The following is a 23,884-nucleotide window of genomic DNA, read 5'->3' as shown; positions in this document are numbered from 1 at the left end:
CACCTGTTTTAACTTTACCTGATGGGAATGAAGGTTTTGAAGTTTATTGTGATGCATCCCATCAAGGGTTGGGTTGCGTGCTAATGCAGAATCAAAGGGTGGTAGTGTATGCATCTCGGCAATTGAAGCAGCACGAACAGAATTACCCTACGCACGACTTAGAATTGGCGGCGGTAGTCTTTGCTCTAAAGAAGTGGAGGCACTACTTGTATGGGGCCACGTGCCAAATCTATACCGACCACAAGAGCCTCAAGTATATTTTCACTCAGAAGGAGTTAAATATGAGGCAAAGGCGATGGATGGAGTTGTTAAAGGATTATGACTGTGTGATTGACTATCACCCGGGTAAGGCGAATGTAGTGGCAGATGCTTTGAGTAGGAAGGCTACTGGATCCCTTGCTCACATCCAAGTCATCCAACTACCTCTCATGGTGGAGTTGAAGAAGATGGGGGTGTTAATGCATATGCATCCTTCAGGAGTTCTCATGGCTAGCTTCCAGGTACGACCGGTGTTGGTGGATCGTATAGTAGAGACCCAAATGGAAGATCCTAAGTTGAGGACAATTAAGGGCAAGGTACAAGAAGGTCTTGATCCGGAATTTTCCATAAGGAGGGATGGAGCCCTCGTGAATAAAGGACGACTTTGCGTTCCGGATATCCCAGGACTCAAGAAGGAGATTTTGGAGGAGGCGCATAGCTCGATGTATGCGATGCATCCTGGGAGTACCAAGATGTATCGGACGCTTGTTAAGTATTATTGGTGGATTGGTATGAAGAGAGAAGTGGCAGACTTTGTATCAAAGTGTTTGATTTGTCAACAAGTGAAAGCAGAAAGACAGAAGCCTTCGGGACTACTCCAACCTTTACCGATTCCCGTGTGGAAGTGGGAAGAACTCAACATGGACTTCGTATTCAAGCTTCCTTCCACACCTAGAAGGTACGACGGCATTTGGGTAATCATTGATCGTCTCACCAAGTCGGCACACTTCCTACCGGTACGAGAACGTTTTTCGCCCGAGAAGTTAGCCCAGTTGTTCGTGCAACGCATTGTAAGTCTTCATGGAGTACCGTTAGCCATCGTCTCCGATCGAGATCCGCGCTTTACTTCACGACTATGGCGGAAGTTGGCTGATGCACTAGGAGCAAGACTTAACTACAGCACCGCTTTTCACCCACAATCTGATGGACAAGCAGAGCGCACAATCCAGACATTAGAAGACATGCTAAGGTCTTGCATTATGCAATTTAGCGGTAGCTGGGATGAACAACTGCCACTGATAGAGTTTGTCTACAACAACAGTTATCAAGCGAGTACTGGAATGTCCCCGTATGAAGCTTTATATGGGAGGCAGTGTCGGACACCTTTGTGTTGGAGTGAGGTAGGAGAAGAGAGGCTCCTTGCAACAACTAATGCGGTCGGATCTGAGTATTTAAGGATGACCTTGGACAAGGTGAAGATCATTAGGGATCGATTGAAGGTTGCCCAAGATAGACAGAAGAGTTACGCCGATGTGCGTAGAAAGGATTTGGAATTTGAGGTAGGAGATTGGGTATTCCTAAAACTATCTCCATGGAAAGGAGTAGTACGTTTTGGACGACGAGGTAAGTTGGGTCCTCGTTATATTGGGCCTTACGAGGTTACGGAGAGGATTGGCCCGGTGGCGTATAGGTTGGCGTTACCGGAAGAGCTAGCTCGAGTACACAACGTGTTTCATGTGTCGATGCTACGGAAGTATATTGCAGACCCTTCGCACGTACTCGAGAGTCCGGATATAGAGATAAGGGAAGATCTTTCGTATGTGGAGCAGCCAGTACAAATTTTGGATTGCGAGGAACGCACGCTACGCAACAAGACTATTCCTCTAGTTAAGGTCTTATGGCGGAACCACTTGGTCGAGGAAGCAACGTGGGAACCCGAAGCACAGATGCGTGAGCAGTACCCGTATCTGTTCCAGTGACGTGCGGAAATTTCGAGGACGAAATTTTTGTAAGGGGGGAAGGCTGTAACACCCCGTCCCGAATCGCACCGGAATCCGTGCACGTTGACCGAGGTTGACCGTTGACCGAAGGGGTCAAAGTTGACTTTTTGACTCGGTGGGAATTTCGAGTTGACCAGGGTACCGTGGCGAAGTGCATGACGCCCTGAGTTCATAGACTAGTAGCACGTCGAAAACGGAGCTACGGTTTGAAAGTTATGGGCAAAACAAGTTGAAGTGTAAACTGTCTAAAAGGTGCCGGGAGTTGACTTTTTCTTGTGATGTAATTGTGAGTTGACTCTTGTATGGTTGTAAAGTACTCGTCGATACGAGTTCATAGACTAGCGGCACGCTTAAATCGGACATCCGGTTAAAAAGTTATGGACGTTTGAAGTTTACCGGATACCGTATTATTTTAATGTTTTTGGGTCGTGAACAGTGAAATGCCACGTGTCAGCTTCTGAGTGGTCCACGTGGCATGAACAGTGTCACGCAGGGTTTTAATTTTGAAAAACTCTCGGGGAAGAGAGAGAAAGAGAGAGAAGAGAGAGAAAGAGAGAGAGGAGAGAGAAAGAGAGAAAGAGGACCCGCCGGCCGCCGGTCATTTTCACGTTTTTCCGGCCTAGTTACTGTACACGCGCCGGCCAGCCAGATTTCCCACCTCATTTCCGGCAAAACCTCCAAATTTCACGGCGAACGGCCGCCGGACGCGCCCGGATCGGACGTCCGAAGTTTGGCGGCGATTTTTCCCCTCCACCGCCGGCCACCGCGAATCGGCACTGTTCCGGCCATTTTCCGGCCACACGCGCCTGACAGCCTTGATCCTCTCCTCAAGTCCGGCCTACCCACCAAAAATCACGGCCATCGGACCACCGACGCGCCGGGATCGGAGCGTTTTCCCGCGAGGGGTCGAAAATCTTCAAACGGTGATTTCTCCGCCGTCCGACCTCCGTTTTGCTCACCGTCGGTCCCGTTGGATTGCTCTCCTCACGATCTACAAATCTGCAAAATTTCACAGCAAACGGCCACCGTCGGAAATTACTGTTCCGGCGACGGTTGCCGGTGACGTGGCGGCCCGCCGGAAATTACTGTTCCGGCGAGTACCCCGAAAATTCCGGCCAGCTCCAGTCCGCAGTGTTCGACCTCCTGAACCCAAATCCGACTTCCGTTTCCACCAATTCGCGACGGTTTGGGAGAATTGCGGAGCCGAAACCCGAAAAACTTCCTGATAAAATTCCGACCCCGTCGGGTACGATCATCGGAAATTAAGACCGGATCTGTGATTAGCATCACTCGAGCTTCGATTCGGTATATAATTCGTAAATTTTAGTTATCGTTTGGTGTTCGCTCCTCGGGTACCCATTTGGGGATTACCCGAATAAAATATTAATATTTGTGGTTTTGGTACTGTGGATGTTTTAGGTGCACGTGCAAGTAGCGGAGTCGATCCTGCGGAGGATCTTGATTGAGATACGTGCACAAGGTGAGTGACCCACCTTCAAATTAATTTTGGGAATTTAATTGGTGAATATATAATGTGTGATTTAAATATTTGGAATTTAATTTCTATGTGCCAAATATTTATTGGATTTATTGTGGAATTATTTATGAATTTATTGGATTTAAGAAAATGCGAATTCTACAAATTTATGCCGTGTGGAATTATTTTATGGTTTTGAGGATTTTGAAATTGGTGTGGTTTTAATGGTAAATTGGGCACGATTTGATTTTCAAATATTTCAAGGAAAATATTTGGTTATGTTGGTGATTTCAATTTTTATGAAATATGCCCATAAAATATTATGGGATTTGATTATGATATTTCGAGAAATTATTTATGCTTGGAAAAAATGTGGATATTTGAATTGATGGATTTGGGAGTTGGTGGATTTGAAAATCATGGAGGAATTTATGGTATGGATTATAAGGAAATTGTGGAGAATTTCCCGGTTCAAGCGGATGGATTATGCCCGCTATGCTTATGAAAAATGTGAAATTTGTTTTATGATTTAAATTTATGGATTTTATAATTTTTAGATGCACCGTGCACGTACTGGTGTTCTGATTATGTGATATGGTATATGTGCTATGGTTAGTGTGCACACGGTTGTGATTAGCGCGCATGTGGGTGTGATTAGCGCGCAGGTGATGTGATTAGCGCGCAGGTGGGTGTGAGTAGCGCGCGGTTGATATTATGAGGGTGTCCTGTGGATGCCATCGGAGAGGGCGGCCACCCCCCATTGGCCGGGACACCAGGTTAGCAGCGGCGCAGTGGGACGCCACGCGACCGTATGCCGGTTTCTTTCTATAACCTCCTGTCTGGCGGTACCTTGGGACGCTGGGTACTGTTGGCGCCACTGGTATATAGTGGGTGCATCAAATGATTTTCAGAACTGTGTTTTAAAAATAAAATGTTTGGAAACTGAATTGGAATTAAAAATATAATTGTTACCGCTTCTGGTATTTAATTGATGTCTTGGTTTTCGGGAAATATGATTAAAGGGTTTTGTGAAAATGTTTTAAAAGGGGAACCTTTCCAACTGAGAGAATTGTAAGGGTTTTGAGAGACATTATTATTTCCAAATAATTATTATTTATATACCTATTACCGTGGTATGATAGTGTAGAGTAGTAGGGTCGCTCACTGAGATGATTAGCATCTCACACTCTTAAATTCCGTTCCTCTAGGTACCAGGTTGTCGGTGTTCACTCGGAGCGGACTTGATCTTCCTCGCTGTATTTGTTCGCGCAGTACCTTGTTCTTCTTTTACTGCAGTTGTAATATTTCTTTCACTTTTGCTGTATTCTATATTTTGTAGTACTTCATAAAGCTCTGTATACTGTATGGGACACTTAAGTATTTGTATTGCACTGGATTACTGTATTTTTATTTTGGAGTGCTGAAATTTGTGGAACCAGTTCGTAGTACTGTGGGAGGAATAAGGGAACAATTATAGAAGTGTGTTTTCAGTGCAGGAAATTTTGTGGTAAGTCCATCCCTTAGGGGAGGTTCTGCCGGATCTTCCACAGAAGGGTCCGGTAGGGTTTCCCTGGGATCAGGGCTTGTCTAGGGTTCCGGTGGGGAACTTTGGACGGGTCCTGACAGATGCCCTCCGATACCCAGCATCCTGAGCACCGACTGGCGGGGGGGTTAAAGAGAGAAACCTGCAACGGTCACTTCGGCGTCCCGACAGTACCGCTGCTAAAACCATCAACCCGGCCAAGGAGGGGGGCGGCTGTGCACAACAATAACCTTGCCTGCCCACGGTCCAATGGCAACTCACGGGTGAAGTAAACCGTGCGCTAAACCACATAATAACCGCGCACTACCACGTGTCCATACACCATACACCAGAACACCAATACTGTATGAGTGCGTCTAAAAATAAACAATAATAACCAACCGTACCGTTTTCCAAAATTACCGTGGGAAGTATACCAAATTTTCACAAAACACCATCCCACATATTTTTATTTAATAACCCGGTACGAAACATTGATAACCAACAAACCACAATTTTCTCGAAGTATGAGATGCAACCATAAAAATACCGCGGGCATAATTTTATAAAATTTAAACAATTATTTTCGTAAAATATTTAACCCAATTATGCCCGAAAAATTAATACTGAAACCCACGTACAAATACCACCGAAATACACTTTGCTCATGTATAATAAATAAATTAAACCACAATAAAACCATAATTAAATCACACCACATGAGCATAATTGAAATACCAATTAAATATAATTAATTGCCCAAAAATGATATAAAATCCAGACACAAACAATTAATGAAAATACTTGCTCATGTGTAATAAATACCATTTAATCACAATAAAATAATAATCGGGAATTTCTAATGACTCCAAAATTTCATTTAGCACCAATAGTAAATATATATATAAAATAATATTTTTCCCGATTATATTTAAAATACGCCACATGAGCACAATTTTACAGACATCAAATTAATACCACATAAATACAATTAATTACCCCAAAAATATTTTTAAAAGTGGGTCACTCACCTGGAGCACGCAATTAACCCACGATCCACTACGGGATCAATTCTACGACTCACCGGTGCTCCTAGAATAAAATTCACAGACAGTCAAATAAATTAATATTTTAATCGAATAAATAATACCCGGTACCCGGGGGGTCAAAACACAAACGTTAACCAAAATAGGCGAATGATATACTGAATCGAAGCTCGTGGGACGAGGATCACCAATCCGGTCTCCATCGACCCCAATTCCGCTGGAGGTGGCCGGAATTTGGTCGGGAAGCTTCGGCCGGTTTTAATCTTGAGGGATCTTTCAAACGGTGGGGATTTTGGGCAAACTAACCCCGGAAATGGACTCAGAGGGGTCGAAAATAGTGGGATAGAGGTATGGGACGGGCTGGGTTGGTCGGAAACGGCGAGAATCGCCGGAAAAATTTCACCTCACCGCCGCGACTTCGCCGGCCCGATCTGGGCGCGTCCGGCGGCGGCTGGCCGGGAAACTTGGTGGCCGAGGTCGCGAGGTGGCGGGCTACACCGGTGGCCGGCGCGTGTAGCATTCTGGGGATTGAAATCCGGCGAAACACCGGTTAAACAGGGAGAGGGAGAGAGTCAAAGGAGAGAGAAAGGGAGAAAAACTTTTCTGCATATTTTGTCTTTCGGGCTCGGGGAAGAAGAAGGAAAAAAGAAAAAAAAAGAAAAAGAAAAGAAAAGGGAGGTGTTTTCCCACGTGGGGAAAAGAAAAAGAAAAAGAAAAAGAAAAGGAAAGGAAAAGAAAAAGAAATAAAATAAAAATAATTAAATAATAATATTATTATTTAAAATAATAATAAAAATAATTTGATTTTACACATGCTTGACATGTGGCTTTTCACCATGGTGACACATGGCCACCTTCATTGAGTCACACGTGACACATCGTTATGCGTGTAAAAATAATATTAAAATAATACGGTATTTGAAAAACTCTACAGGTCCATAACTTTCAAACCACATGTTCAAATCGGACGTGCCGCTAGTCTACGGACTCGTATCGACGAGCACTTCACAACCATGCATGAGTCAAAGCTCAACCTTGCATGAATAAAAAGTCAACTCCGGCATCCCTTAGACAGTTTGGACCTCAACTTGTTTTGCTCAAAACTTTCAAACCGTAGCTCCGTTTTCAACGTGCTACCAGTCTACGAACTCGTGCCAACGTGTACTTCGTAACAGTACCTCAGTCAACCCAGAATTCCAACTGGATCAAAAAGTCAACTTTTGACCCCTTCGGTCAACGGTCAACGGTCAACCTCGGTCAACGTGCAAAAATTCCGACATGGTTCGGGACGGGGTGTTACAACACTTGATTAATTAAGAATAAATAAGTAAATAAATAATAATTAATTAAAAATAATATTTTCTCTCAAAACCCTCACCATTCACTCCGTTGGAAAGGTTCTCCTTTTAAAATATTTTCGCAAAACCCAATCTTTTATACACCAAAAATCAAGAAATAATTAATTTAATAAATAATTAAATAATCCAAATACGAATAAAATATAATAAAATAATTTAAAATACTTGCATTAAAGAAATATAACATAAAAATAAAATTCAATATATAATTTATAAAATTTGATTTAATAAACTAAAATAAACAGTGTCAAAAATATAATTTAAATAATTACAAACGATCATGTAAAATATGTGGTAAAAATATTATAATATTCATTTTCAAATATTCAACCAATCTATATAATATTTTTATGGCAAGATGCATTTTAAAAATATTAATTTAAAATAAGTGACATAAAATATGAATAAATATATTTTAGAAAATACTAATTGGAAATAGATGAGATAACAATTTAAATACATTTAATTTAAATACGGCTTTAAAACTTTAGGATTTGAAATTTATATCAAAAAAAATAATACTTGATGCACCACACTATATACTAGTGATGCCCTATGATACCCAGCGTCCCGAGCACCATTCGGCGGGAGGTTAAAGAGAGAAACTTGCATACGGTCGCTTCGGCGTCCCGACAGCGCCGCTGCTTAAACCATCAACCAAACTATGGAGGGGAGTAGCTTATGTGCACTATATAAAACTTGTCTGCCCTCGGTCCGATGGCAACTCACGGGAAACATTATAACTTGCGCGCTCATCCACATACACAGTACATAACACCAGTAATGTATGAGTGCATCTAAAAGAAATAACCATATTATTTTTAAAATAACAATTTTTTCAAAACTCACCGTGGAAATCATACAATTTTCCAAATTTACAATCCCACATTTTTTCTTTAATATCTCCAGCATAAATCCATCAATAATAATATACAAATAACTTTTCCCAAATAATAAAATCAATCAAATAATATTTCAAGGGCATAATTATATAATTTGAAGGCACCAAACTTAAACCAATATTTTTCTTGAAATATTTAAAATCGAATCATGCCCAAAAATAATATTAAAATCCAAGTATAATTAATTAAATGAAAATATTTTGCTCATGCGTAATAAATTCAATTAAATGACAATAATAATAATCAAGAATTTCTTAATAAACCAAACTTTCATTTAGCATCAATAAGCATATATATATATATATATATAAAATACAATTTTACCACAGTTATAATTAAATTCCACCATATGAGCATATTTTCTAAATATTAAATTAACACAAAATAAATATAATTAATCACCCCAAAATAGTTTTAAAGGTGGGTCACTCACCTCAAGCACGTGTATCAATCGAGATCCTCTGCAGAATCAACTCCACTACCCACACGTGCATCTAAAATATCCACAATACACAAAACTAATTATTTTAATATTTTAATCGGGTAACTTCCAAATGGGTATCCGGGGAGCGAACACAAACGACAACCAAAATTTACGAGTAATATACCAAATCGAAGCTTGTGAAACGAGGATTACAAATCTGGTGTTACTTTCCGAAGATCGGATCCGAGGTAGCCGAAATCTCGCCGGAAAACTTTAAGATTTTAGACCCTCGATTCTCACAATCTGTTTAGAATTGGGGAAAGTGGACACCGGATTTGGGTTCAAGGGGTTGGAATTAGTGGGAAAGGATGGACGGTGCAACTGGAAACTCGCCAGAAAGTCGATTTCCCGACGAGCCGCCGTGGTCACCGGAACCCGTCACTGCCTGCGGCTTGTCCGGTGGCCACTGGTCATGGTTTTTGGAGGAAATGTAGATCAGGGGATGGGTAAATGGATGGGACCGGTGGTGAGGCAAACGGAGGCCAAATTGGGAGAAATCTGGGTTTGAAACAATTGGCGGTATCGCCGAAAAAAGTCTCGATCCGGGTGCGTCAGCGGTCGATTGGCCGTGATTTTTGGCTGGCCGGTCGGTTTTCAAGTGGGCGTCAAGGTGGGGTGGCGCATGTATGGAAAGGGTGGCCAAAAAAAGGCAAATCGGCCATGGCCGATGGTGGTCTCTCCTCTCTCTCTCTCCTCCCTTCTCTCTCTCTCCCTCTTTCTCTCTCTCTCTTCGGTCACACGGCTCACACATGGGTTTGAGCCAATAAGAAGCCATCCCGTGGGTGCCACTATGCACTCACGGGAAAGGCTGAGGGCTTGACTCCTGGCGCTCATTTTTCACAATAACACCATTTAATTAAAAATAATATAAAATAATATTGTATCAGAAAAACTTTGCGAGTCCATAACTTTTTAATCTGGTGTCCAAATTAGGTGTGCCGCTAGTCTATAAACTCGTAACAATGAGTACTTTATAACCATACAAGAGTCAAATCAAAATTCCACATAGATAAAAAGTCAAACTTGGCACCCTTAGACAACTTGGACCGCAACTTGCCTTGCATATAATTTTCAAAGGATAGCTCCGATTTCGACGTGCTACTAGTCTACGAACTTGGAACGATACGTACTTTGAAATGATGCCTCGGTCAACGCAAAATTCCATCCAGAACAAAAAGTCAAAATTTTGACCTTCTCGGTCAACGGTCAACGTACAAAAATTCCGATGTACTTTGGGACGGGGTGTTACATTGTTCGCTTTGGACCCCGTTCGCACGGTTTTAAAAGACTTCTCAAGGAAAAGATACCCATATAAGATTTTATCAGTCCTACCAACATATTCAAAATAAGTAAATTATACACAATTGAATTAGGAAAAAAAAAAAAAACAAAAACAAAAACCAACACTTTACCAATCAAAACTATTTTAATACCAAAGTCTCATTAGAATGATGCTTTCTATCTTGTATTAATTATACAAAGTCAAGTTGGCAATACATCCTTGTAATTTATTGTTAACTACAGTATACACGAGCCCTTCGCCGTTATGCGCTCTTTTCTTAGTAACTATACATTCACTTGTTGATGGTTGTGCATCGTTTTCTCATTAATTATTCATACACGTGGCTTGCTTATAATATGTGCATCTCTTTGTTAATATGGCAATACATCCTTGTAATTTATTGTTAACTACAGTATACATGAGCCCTTGGCCGTTATGCGCTCTTTTCTTATTAACTATACATTCACTTGTTGATGGTTGTGCATCGTTTTCTCATTAATTATTCATACACGTGGTTTGCTTATAATATGTGCATCTCTTTGTTACATGTTTTATGTGTACTACCTATAATTATGTGACTCATTTACAATTTTTATTTATGTTAGTAATAGATTTGGCTTGTTTATTGATTTATATATTATGATTTTTGGGCACACATTGTCTGTAATTTTTCAGTTGACTCATTAAACTGAAAGATCAACTTCCTCTAGAAACCTAATTGGTTTATCCGATTATTATTATTACTATTATTACTATTATTAATTAATTGATTAATTAATTAATTTTTGTGTGTTTAAATATATAGATAAGCCATATGTCTTGTAAAAGATTTCAGTCTTTAAAAGGCTTAGGGATTATTGGTAGTGTAAGTAAGAGTGAATACAATGCATTATTTTCAATTAGGGTTTCAGGATTACTTTTGGATCTATTGGGAAACCACATAGTAGGGGATAGAGAGCAGTATGTTTATTGAGCACTGCTATAATGATTGTTTGTTTATTTTTTTATTTTGCAAGATCACATATTTAAGATTTCAATAGTTGTTTTCAAAGGTTAGTTGTCTTAATCAATCTTATTATTTAATACAGTTTAATACTGTATGTTAGATCTATGGGTGATTATGATATTGAACATGTTTATTGATGATCTGATTATGTGAGCATGCTAGATTAAATTATTATTAGCACTAACATCTCTCAATTTTCTTACGTATGTTTCTTATTAACTAGTAGCAGAAATCACTACTTAAACCAAAAAGCCACCGCAAAAGAGAATTAAGTGAGTTACAAAATAAATGCTCTTTTCAGTTCACAACCACTTATTTTATTCTCCAAATTTAGGTTCATAGGTTGTTAAGTTGAAATGAATAAAATTTATACATAAAAATAAATCAAATGTTTATATGCAAAACACATCAATAAGAGGCAATCCTAATGGTAAAATTTATAATGTCGTTTGGTTCACTCTACTTTAGTCCCTGATGTAGAATTATCATTGAACACATGGATAATCTATATTGGATTCCCGAGCATGCCAAAGTTAAGTTTTTAAGATTTATCTATAGTCTAGAAGTATTTAACCCAAAGAGGAGGACCTGACTAGACTAATAGAGCCTGAAGAATGTGTTCTCAGATATGATCCTAGATGGTTGATTAGAGTTTATTGTGCCCCTTTCATCAGTTATAACTTTTGGAAGAAATGATTGTATCCTTCCTAAGTACATCAGTTGGTATCAGAGCTAGATGTCAAGTGTTGAGTATTTCTCTAAATGAGGGAGAATGATGCAGGTACATTATTGAACATATGGGTGGACCTATGTTGGATTTTTGAAAAAGGTTAAATAGTAAAATCTGTCTATCTTCTAATGGGATTTAATTCAAAGAGGTAAATCTGACTAAGGAAGAGCTTGAAGAGTGTGCTCTTAGGTTTAATTTGCAGTGACAATTGGTAAGAATTAATTGTGCACCTCCCATTGGTCGCAACTTTTGGGGAGAAAAAAAAAAAGGTTGCATCCTTTCTAGAAAAATAATAGTAGCAAAGTTTTGAGGATTGAAACGTTACTCTTTAACACCCTTGTGATGATAGCAGCAACAATATGCAATCTTCATGGTCCTTTCTCCTACAATAGTCATGATTGTTTGATGGTCATCCTTTTCCGGAATATATAAATTGACCATAATAATTAATTTTTAAGTTCTTATACGCAAATAATGCATAGTCTAGACTACTAAAATCTAAAACCTAGAATTAAGTGTCAGCAAAATATATGCAATCTCGTTTTCCTCTCAATTGATAAGGCTGTTGTATGGATGGAGGACAGCACCCAATGGTTGCTTGCTTCTTATCATCTCAGCTGATGTATTCCAAGTTTCCGTTTCCTAATGAAAACTAGGTCCCATTTTGGTCATGAGTCGCTTTTCGGTTACTTAACTATGTGTAGTTTATTTATTTCAAATATTTATTTCTTATTTTTTTATTTTAATTTGTTGTGAATTGAAATGGTTAACAAACTTTAATTAGCATTTGAAATAATCAAATTATACATAATTAAATGGGGAAAAAAAATAAAAAAATAAAAACCTACCTATTACCAAATTATTTGAAAAAAATTTGACAAATTTATCTTTATGCAAACTATATTATTTCATTAAATAAGAGTAAATTTGTCAAAAAAAAAATAGTAATTACATTTTGGGGTTGAAACATGGATGAGATTAATGTCGAGAAAATAGTAATCTATCGTTACAAATTCTTGGGGGAAAATGTTGAGAAGGTGTTATCATTCACAATTTTGGCAATTTTTAATGTTTCATTTGTTGACGCTCACTGATTCAATTACCAAAATAATAATAATAATAATAACAACTAAAAAAAAAATTAACCAAAAAAAGGAAAAAATACAAAGACTGATTCACCCTAAGAAAAAATAGATAAATGCATAACTGATTTTGTCGATATACAAGCGATACTGGCTAGCTGCCACCGTTCCTTCAGGCAGTCCAATCGTACATGTTTAGGCTTTTTAGGATTTCATATTGATTTTTCATTTTTTGGACGTAACATGAGATTTTCGTACGGATTTTATTCATAAATTAACAATTAGCAAGTGTTACCTAACTTTTCTATTCAAAAAGAAAAATAGCAATGTGAGAATTGCGAGGTCCTATAAACACAATTAATGAGAAAATTATTATTTTTATAAAGATACATAATTGATTACAAAATTACTATTTTTATAAAGATACATAATTAATATGTTATCCTAATATGAAAAAAGTTTTTAAAAAAATTAAATTTGACCTTTTATAAGTTTTTAGAGTTAATATCATTTTACTTCTTAAATTGTGGCATGTTTCTTCACCTTTCCTCCTAAATCATAATTTTTTTTTTTAAATTGCCTGGTAAACTATAGTTTTTGTATCACTCTAGTCTAACTACTTTATTTTTTATGTAAAAAAAAACTATTTAATTTTTTCTAATAAATTTGGTAAAATTAAATACACAATGTACGAAAATAAAAAGAATATGATAAAATTGTTTCTAAACAAAATTACCTAGGTTGCATTCAATTAATTTAATCAAACTTATATGTTAAAAATATTTGATTAGACCAAAGTGATATAAATAAAAATAAAAATAGTAGTTTAGGGAAAAATGTGATAAAATATATAGTTTAGAAAGCAAAATACATAATAATATATTATTATTTAGGAATTTAAAATAATATATATATTTTTGAAAAGACGAAACAATGAACTCAAAACATTTCTATTTATATTCATGCAAGTACAAATTCGAATAATCATAAAAAAAAATTAAATTGATTAAAATTTAGATTAATTGTTAAAAAAATATATATATATTCCTTAAAAAAAACAAATAAAAAAAAAAAAAGGGACAAACTAAAGGATATGCCTTTTCTTCGTCCACTAGATGCGTTGCTGGTTGTTTTGTATCCTTTCGTATTAATTACAAGTGTCCTTGGTTATGCTGTCTTTTTCTCATGGATAGGACACTTCAACTATACGAATGCGTGTTTGATTGTTTTCTTTGGAGTTTCAATGCTATCAAGGAAAAAAATAAATAAATAAATAATTGGTTATATGTTTGGCAAAAAATTAATTGAAAAAGCATTTTAGGTGCTTTTAGCAGGATAGGAGCAAAGAAAAAAAATACTAGGTACAGTAATTAAAATATCAAAATATAACAAATAATTTTAAAAAGAATTTACTGTATATAATCAAACACTTTATTACTTCTTTTATTATTAATAAATACTATGAAAAAAAAGCTAATAAAAAAAATAAAAACTCTTCCAATCACATCATAAATCTCCAAAAGTCTCAACTTGAGAAACATTTATAGCGTTTATGATATTACTTTGATTAATTAAATAATACTGTGAGATATCAAATTAGAGACGTAGCTTTTACATTCTCTTAGGGGAGGAGAAATTATAATTTTTTGTTTGAGTCAACCGACAGTTCTTTTTTTAATTCATTATGAAAAGTCGTTCAAAATACTCATGCCCAGCTATTTACCAACATAATAGTAATACTCACGGCCAGCACAATTTGGTAGATTTACTGGGGCCGATTGATAGACCAAGTATTTATTGTTGTCCCCCAGCCCAATTAAAATTCAATTTGGGTTTGCCCATATTCGCACAGCCAATGAATAAACAGAACACTTTTTTTTTTTTTTTTTTGGGTGAAAATAAACAGAACATTCTGAGGTGTACTATAAATCATCCATAAATCATTAGTTTTCCTCTATCTCTCTATCTAAACCACTCTCTCTACCTTTCTATTATTTTTTTAATTTCTTCCTTTAACAAAAGTTTTGCATTTCCAGCCACTTTTTCCCCATGGAGTTGGAAAGCGTACTTCAATTTCTGGAGAATAAGGCCATTTTAATCACTGGAGCCACTGGCTTTCTTGGAAAGAGTATAGACCCAAAAACCCTACATTTTTCCTTCTTTTATATATAAATCTCATTTGATACAATGGATTATTTTAAATCTAGCTACCTAATTAGTTTTAAAATTTAGTTCGATTCAAAATACGGCTAGATTTAAAATGATTCAGTATCATTCAGTCCGATTCTATATCTTAAATATTGTCCTTGTATTTAAGATATTTTAATATTTTCTTTAAGTTGATTGTGCGTTTAAATTAATGCAGTGTTGGTGGAGAAAGTACTGAGAGTTCAGCCCAACGTGAAGAAACTCTATCTTCTAATAAGAGCTTCAGACAACGACTTTGCCTACCAACGAATGCATACTGAGGTTTCAAACAATTAGCATTAATTATTCAGATAAAAAATAAAATACATATGCATGTGTTTGATATATTACACAAATTCCTTTTAAAGTTTAATGTCTCCTTTGCATACATATTACTACTTTTTAATTAGTTATGAATATATATCTCCTTTTTTTTTTTTTCTTTTTTTAATTCATGGGGTTCAGGATCGATATTGATGCATGGATTTCTTTTTCTTTTTTTTTTTCCCCCCTTAAATTTTTATATTGTAAATTATAGATTATAGGAAAGGAGTTGTTTAGGGTTCTAAGGGAAAGATGGGACACGGAATTCGAGTCCTTTGTATCAGAAAAGATGGCTGCTGTTTCTGGAGACATTTCTTTCGAAAACCTGGGTCTGGATGCAAACGATGAGGAAAAGTTGTGGAAAGAAATAGATATTATAATAAATTCTGCAGCCACCACTAGATTTGATGGAAGGTATATCAATGTTAAAAAATAAAAAATATGCATGGATTCAAGTTTTAAAATAAAATTACAAGTTAAATTAAAGTTAAGTTCCTAAATAATATGCAGATATGATGTTGCATTGGATATCAACACCTTGGGAGTTCTACATGTGCTTGGCTTTGCCAAGAAATGTACCAAATTAAGGATGCTAGTCCATATATCTACAGGTATATATATGTCTGATTTTCTGTTTCTTTCTTTTCTTTCTTTGTTTTTTTCTTTCTTTCCTTCTTCTTCTTCTTCTTCTTCTTCTTCTTTTTTTTTTTTTTTTTTTTTTCTTTCTGTCTAAATCTCAAAATCAACTGGCTGTAAAAATAGTAATGCTATGAATCCATCAAATTAAACTATGAAGCAAAATGTTATGGTATTACTTCATTGGTTAAAAATTAGTATGAATTAAATATATAAACATGCTTTTAAACTGATAAGTAAAATTCAATGTAAACCAATAAATTAGAAATATTGACCACAATTGAAAACTCGACGTCCTAGATTAAAACTCTAGTGTAAAAATTTATTCAGTAGGGGTGTTTATGGGTTTGAAACTAATTTATTTTTGCAATAACAAATCTGATTCAATTGTTAATGAATCAGTTTGGTAACTTTCAATCAAATTCAAATTGATTTCTAAATAAACTTCCATCCAACTCAATCCAATAATGGTCAGTTTTTATTATTTTTATGGTTAGTTTAGAATTGGTTTGAACTTAGGTTTAGAAACTTTAAATTTTAAAGCATTTTTAATAGTTCTATCCATTGAAGCTTATGCAACAAGGTGTTTAGAAGGTATTGATATTCCGGTGGTATAGTATCTTTCAATAGATAATATCTATTTGAAATTCTTCTTCAATGGGTTTTGTTTTGATTTTAAATGGAATGAATTGGTATATTGGGAAAGGAGATAAGAAGAGAGAAGAGAGAAAAAAAAAAGCTTGTGAATTGATGAGAAGAGATGAGAGAGAAAAGGCTAAATTTATGATTTATACTGTTTAAAAGGTCTGTTGTATAACATTTATTTTTTTTAATACTACATCAACTTTACAGGAATTTTGCACAACACCATTGAAGATTATTTAAAAAAAAAAAAACTGTGGATAAGTCAGATATGACAAAGTTTTTTTTAAATGGACAGGCCGGTAGATTTACTATGGGAAATATTAGGTAGTTGGAAAAATGAAAATATTTATTTTTAGCATAAGATAAATAAAACAAAATTATTTTAAATAATATATCAATTACAACTAATTTTTTTTACTAAATAATGCAAATAGGTATATATTAAATAAAACAAAACAACAATAATTTTCTAATTATCTTTTAAATATATTTTTTAATTATTTATATTTTTCGGTTGGTTTTAATCATCTCATCAATTTTTGTCCCACCAAACAGATTCAAACCGAATTGAAAAGCCAAAGCGACTAGCTTTTTTTTTAATTTTTGAGACCGATATAATTCAATTACAATAAAATAACCGATTCAAACAATTTAATTTGGATTGAATTGATCACTTTGATTGGTTAATTTTTTTTATTTTTTATTATTATTATTTTTTTGGCTCACTCTTATTTGGAAGACAAACAATTCGGCTTCTGTCCACAATATAAATCAAGGGTAGCCTATGATCTACCAATTGGAGTCAGAGGAGCGTGATTAAATAAGGTCTTTCTATATGGACCTAGAAAACACACACCCAAGAAGACAAAGTATATACACTGTCATAGTTTCTCTTATTTTGTTGTTTTTTCAATACTGTAATTCTATTATGAAAAATAAGGATAATAACAGAACCTTATAGTTTGAAAGTTTTTCACATTTGTTCCTGTGTTTTGACTTTTTTTAGACACTTCCCTTTTATTTTCTTTTTCCTTTTAAATGATTTATTCTTAATGTAATATGTATAATCTGATATAAAATTAATAAAGGAAAAGACAACAAAAACCATCTAATTAAAACACAATGACTGTATTAAGAAGTTTTGTCTCCCTTATCCTCCTAATTAAACAGGGAAGTCTTCGTTTCCATTATAACTAGCCAATCTGCAGCTTTAATCTTAACACCTTGAGGAACTACTAAATAGGAACATACAAGTCTTGATCATCTGCCTCTCGTTGCCTTTACACAATTGCCCTCTAAGATGTAGGGTCTCCACCAAAGACTTTAGGATCCATCCTAGAGAACATCAAAGTAAAAAAAATAAAAAATAAAAAAAAAAAAAAAAAATCCCATCCACATCCATATGTTTGATAAATGAAATTCTTCTTTTAAAGCACTAACAAGAAAGAAAATGTTTTAATAAAAGAAAATAATATAATAAAAACATTAACAAGAAGATTACAAGAATACAATCTTAAATTTTCAAAAAACAAAAATAATTGTTGGGTTTCTAAATAGGTCCTATATTGAAATCTATGATTGATTGGGAAGAAGAAGGGAAAAAAGAGATTTGGATTGGATCATGTGTTGCAGTAGATTTTAACGTGAGATAGATAAATCTAAGGCAATAGTCAATGTTGGGTAAAAAGTTTTATGAATCTAATGGAGTTTGTTTTGATAAATCTTGTATTTTAACTCGATTGACATTATTGTCTTTTCACTTTTTAATTTTAGATATAATAAAAAAATCAAAACATAAGGATAAATGTGAAAAAACTTAAAACTACAATGTAAATTTATATAATTATCCCTAAAAAATACCAGTACAGCTTCCCCATATTTCACTTGTATTTCAATATAGCACCTCATTTTTAAACTTTTGGCAATAGAGTGAGATTTTGTTTACCCTCATTAAATAAATTTTTTAAAATTAAAAAAATAATTTAATCACTCATAATGACTTTTAGCTATTAAAAAAAAATAATAACAGTAACTTGTTTTTTTTTTAAAAGAAAAAAGAAATATATATTTTTTTTTATCATTTACAATAATAGTTTTAAATGAATTTAATGTCAATGAGCTTAATTTTTGAAGCTGTATTTGAGATAATCATAGTTATATATAAATAACTTGAAACCATTTTTTTTTTTGGATAAATTGGAGAAGAGATTTTAAAAAGGTAGTCAGAATTTTATTTTATTTTTATTTTTTAAAAAGGAAGATAAACTATGGAAGTTAAAAAAAAATGGTCAAATAAAAGTAAATAGGTAAAATTCTAATTTTATTGCTAAGAATTTTTAAAAATGTGCTATAAAAACAAATATAAGATGTAAAAAAGTTGTAATGATATTTTTCATAATAAAAATGTAGTATTAAAAAAATAACAATATAGAGGAGGCTACAAAGATATTTACCCCAAAATAAACTATTACGATAAATATATGTACTTGATCTCTTCTTAAGACTTATTATAAAATGTATAATTGGTCTATCATATTGAACTAAACTTCTTTTTATATATAAACTGGGTCATAATATCATCAAATTTTGAACTCAGAATTTATGGATTGGCATAGATGACCATTGGGAAACTAGGTAGCCTCATTAAATTAGACTGTTTTAAATTTGAAAATTTTTTATTGGATAGAATTTCAAATAGTCCAGACTATCTATCCAAATGGGTTTTAAACGCAGGCTAATGGCAAGCAACGATTCAAAACAACAATGAAGAAAATATTATTTTGAATATATATATATATATATATATATATTCAAAGTTAATATTATCTTTTCATATGGTTCTAAATTTACGCATCTTCGATCTAACTTAGGCATCCCAAATGAGAAACTGAATATAAATATAAATATATATTGCTGAGCATAATTATAAATCTATAGGAAGTGACAGATCGAAGCGAAACATATTTATGCTCTAGGCCTGTTAACTAAAACACAATCATGACCCATAGACCTAAAAAAAGGGGCCTTGAGATTATTTAAGAACCAATATTTAAGCCCAAATATGCTGGGTCTACATAAAAGAAAAAAATATTAATATAATATAAATATAATAACGGTGCATCTTCAAATAGTTAAGCTTTGGGCACGCAAGATTTTATTTTGTGATAAAAAGTACTGTGAATAAAGAGATGCACTTTTTATATATGTTGTATTCCTAAATATGTACAAATCCTTTGTTTTTTTCAAAGCTTCCTCCATGATAATGGTGTTTTCAGCTTATGTGTGCGGGGAAAGGGACGGGGTCATACAAGAGGATACAATTTTTTGCACGGGCAAAACCATTAAGTCAACCTCTAAATTGGATATCAAGGAAGAACAGAAATTGGTGGCAGAGAAATTGCAGGAATTACGAAACCAAAATGCTTCAGAAGATACAATTACAACTATCATGAAAGAATTTGGCATCAAAAGGTACCTTATCCCATTTTGTACACATCAAACATTTTGTTGTGGGTGTTAATATTGTGCATCAAATTGATAATATGTTTCTTATTTCCATGCACTTCTCTGAATTAATGCCAATAAATGTTAAAAACCAAGTTGTGTAAATTCATAGAAATATCTCTCTCATTTAAAATTAGATTTTTATTTTATTTTTGTTTTGCAAAATAAGGGCGAAATTGTTTGGATGGCCAAATACATATGTGTTTACCAAGGCAATGGGGGAATTATGTGTTAAGGTCTCCAAAGAAAATTTGCCACTAATCATCATTCGTCCAACTGTTGTTACAAGCACTTACAAAGAACCTTTTCCTGGTTGGATGGAAGGTTTCAGGTAATGTGAAATGACTGCATTATTATATATCTAGATATCATATATTGGATATTATTTATTTATTTTATGATATTTGAAAGTATATGGAATTTAAATTTAAATTATTGTTTGAAAAAATAATAACTCCACGGTTTGACCGTTCGAGAAGAAACATATATCGTAAGAGCTAAAAAGAAAAACTAAGTTCAAATAAATTATTAATTAGATTGGATATATATTATACGAACTTCTGAACAATTTTGTTCAGCAAAATCTGATAGTTTACTTTTTGTGGGTATACAGAACCATTGATAGTATAGTAGTTGGCCATGGTAAAGGGAAGGTTAAATGCTTCCTCGCTAATCCCATGTCAATAGCAGATCTGGTGAGTACGTTAATAAACTGCAAACTTTAATTCTACGAAGTCTACTTCATATGCATGTGAGTTTACGTGAAGCATATACATATATATAAAAAGAATAATTATTCAATTAGTGTATTTTAATTTTATAAAGTTTGGATATAATGAGTTTACGTAAAGCATATACATATGTATAAAAAGAATAATTATTCAGTTAGAGTATTTTATTTTATAAAATTAGAATATAATGTTAAAAAATTATATTGAAATGAAAATGATCAATTTATTATAATTGATTGATAATGTATACATACATACATATATATATATATATCTATATAGAATTAGAGTATTTTGATTTTATAAAATTATAATATAATGTTAAAAAATTAGATTAAAATGAAAATGATCAATTTATCATGATTGATAATATATCTTAATTTTATAAAATAAAAATATGATTAAAGCCATATATATATTACAATGTGAATATATATAAACTTTTAACTTACTGATACACATAAAAGAAGACAGTTTTAAAAATTACCATTTTTAGATGCATTTGAAAGTTAAATATGTACCATAAAAAAATAATATATATGTATATTGTATATAATACTGTGAAAAAAATTTTATACCATGGTTAGTGCAACAGTAATCATGTATGTAGTTCTGCTCAAAAAAAAAAAATCATGTATATAGCTTGTTTAATATGTTGAATTGCTTCTCAGTTAAAAAAAAAAAATAATAATAGTAATAATAATAAATAAATAAAGCACGCTTGTTTTATTTAGTATCTCACATTGTGGGCTCAATTTTGGGCGCGACCCAGACATATGTTAAATTATCTATACCGGGCTAGTGTCAAGGGCCTACGTTATGGGCTAGTCTAACTACGATATGGCCGCATACTAGCAGTAGAGCACGTTATGGGGGGTAGATGCCAATATTATACTAGGGGGGAATTTAGTCCATTACCTGTTTTTTTTTTTTTTTTTTTGAAAGGGCGGACCTGTTTATTTATAATATTATTTAATTATTTTCATTATATATGTTAAATTGGGAAATAAATAAATATATACAGATTCCAGGTGACATGGTGGTGAATTCTATAATTGTGGCGATGGCAAGGCATGCAAATCAATGTTGTGAGATCATATATCATATTGGATCGTCCATGAGAAATCCTATAAGAATGTCTAATATTCGAAATTTTAGCTTGCAATACTTCACCAAAAATCCATTGACAAACAAGAAGGGAAAGCTAATCAAAGTTGGAAACTGTATATTTTTTAGCAATGTGGCTGTTTTCCAGGCCTACATGGTCATCCGTTTCAAACTACCTTTAAAGGTTTGTGTCAAACTTTTTTTTTTTTTTTTTCTTGCCTCAATATTGATTTTTTCATTTAAGACAGGTGAATGAATTTGCAATTCTTGCTTGTATGATGATGTTGGCCTGTTGGGTCCTTTTTTTTTTTTTTTTAATTTACAGCTATAATTTTATTTTTTGTTTTATTCTTTTGCTACATAACAAATAGGGGTTATTATTATTATTATTTTTTTTTGCTTGAAATCAAATAGGGGTTATTATTGTTCTATGTTCTATTTTCCTAATTATTAATTCAATACACAGATACTAAAATTGGGGAACATAGCATCTTGCCACCATTTTCCTGATGTGCACACCGACAATAATCGGAAACTCAAATTAATGATGCGTTTGATACAGCTCTACAAACCCTATGCGCTATTCAATGGGATGTAAGTACATATCTCTCTTTTATTGTTTTATCAAAAAATATAAATAAACTAATTTTAAAATTTGTCTTTTTAAAAATAATTTTATTTAACACTTTGTATATATGCTATTAAAAAAAAATTACAGTTTATCTTCCTCACATTTGGACTTTGCTTTAATTTAATAACCAACTACTAATATAAATATTTTGACAAATCTGCCACTATTTTAATCATAAAAATTGTTTGATAAAATTTTTAAGAGTAATTAATTTGACAAATTTAATGAAAATTTATCTTTTTCTAACAAAGTTTAATTTTTATGCTTATGTTAAATTTATTGTTCCATTGATGAAGGGACAAAATGACATTTGCAAAATGTCATGGTTGACCAATAGTTAAATTGATAACATTATAGGACTATAGAAAGACTATAGAAAGGATGATAGAAGTAAAGACTATATATATATATATATATATGAATGGTTCTTTTTAGAGAGAGAGAGAGAGCCATAGAAAGGATTAATAATTGAAATGTAAGAGATGAGGATAAATTGTAAATTAAATAGATTGATGAGACCTTTTTTGGGTGAAAAATAGATTGATGAGACTGTTTTGTGAAATTTTCCTCAAAATAGATCTTTGCCACTAGTTAAAACCGTTAACAACATGAATACGTTTTCAATTTTAGTTTTGATGACAGTAACTCAGAGAATCTACGACAAAAACTGAGGGAGATCAGTGGCAAGGAAATGGAAACGTTGAATTTTGATCCAAAGTGCATTGACTGGGAAGACTACATGATCAATACTCATTTTCCTGGCCTTGTAAAATATGTCATTAAATAACAATTAGTTCTTGTCTATCTATTACTGATGTATTCAAATATCTCAAATCCATATATATACCGTGTGTTTCTCAAACAATGATCATGAACTTGAATCTATGTAGAATGCATGTAAGAAAACAATTAATTTGCATTGTCTTATTTTTGTCTTACATTTTGGTTATTGTCCACACCTACCCTGCTAATTCGTTAAACTACTATCTACATATATAAACTGTGTTTTGTGTACATGAGTAAACTCTGTTTTGTTTATCTTAAATTTATATCTGTGTACATATATATATAATTGTTTTAAAACATAATTTTTTTCTTAATTGTTAAGAATAATGCTAAAGGTATCAATTAATTTATCAAAATTTTTCTAAGTGATATATTTTATTGTATTATTTATTGACTTATATAAAATGATATTTTATCCCATTATTTTAGTAGAATAATTGATTGCTCTAGTATTATTATATTGTT

The 23,884-nt window shown here is 33.4% G+C and overlaps 1 protein-coding gene across 1 annotated transcript; it reads left to right on the top strand.

Annotated features, from left to right (window-relative positions):
• The first annotated feature begins 14,842 nt into the window (after positions 1–14,842).
• Positions 14,843–23,520, top strand: LOC107432639 (fatty acyl-CoA reductase 3). The gene is made up of 10 exons (XM_048465940.2): positions 14,843–14,996; positions 15,234–15,337; positions 15,594–15,793; positions 15,890–15,990; positions 19,936–20,131; positions 20,334–20,495; positions 20,778–20,859; positions 21,920–22,186; positions 22,469–22,596; positions 23,264–23,520. The coding sequence occupies exons 1-10, from the start codon at positions 14,918–14,920 to the stop codon at positions 23,418–23,420; spliced, it is 1,476 nt and encodes a 491-aa protein (XP_048321897.2). The 5' UTR covers positions 14,843–14,917; the 3' UTR covers positions 23,421–23,520.
• Positions 23,521–23,884: the final 364 nt, after the last annotated feature.

Source organism: Ziziphus jujuba, chromosome 11, assembly GCF_031755915.1.
Source record: "Ziziphus jujuba cultivar Dongzao chromosome 11, ASM3175591v1".
Taxonomy (NCBI): domain Eukaryota; kingdom Viridiplantae; phylum Streptophyta; class Magnoliopsida; order Rosales; family Rhamnaceae; genus Ziziphus; species Ziziphus jujuba.
This window is presented reverse-complemented; position numbering and strand designations above follow the sequence as displayed.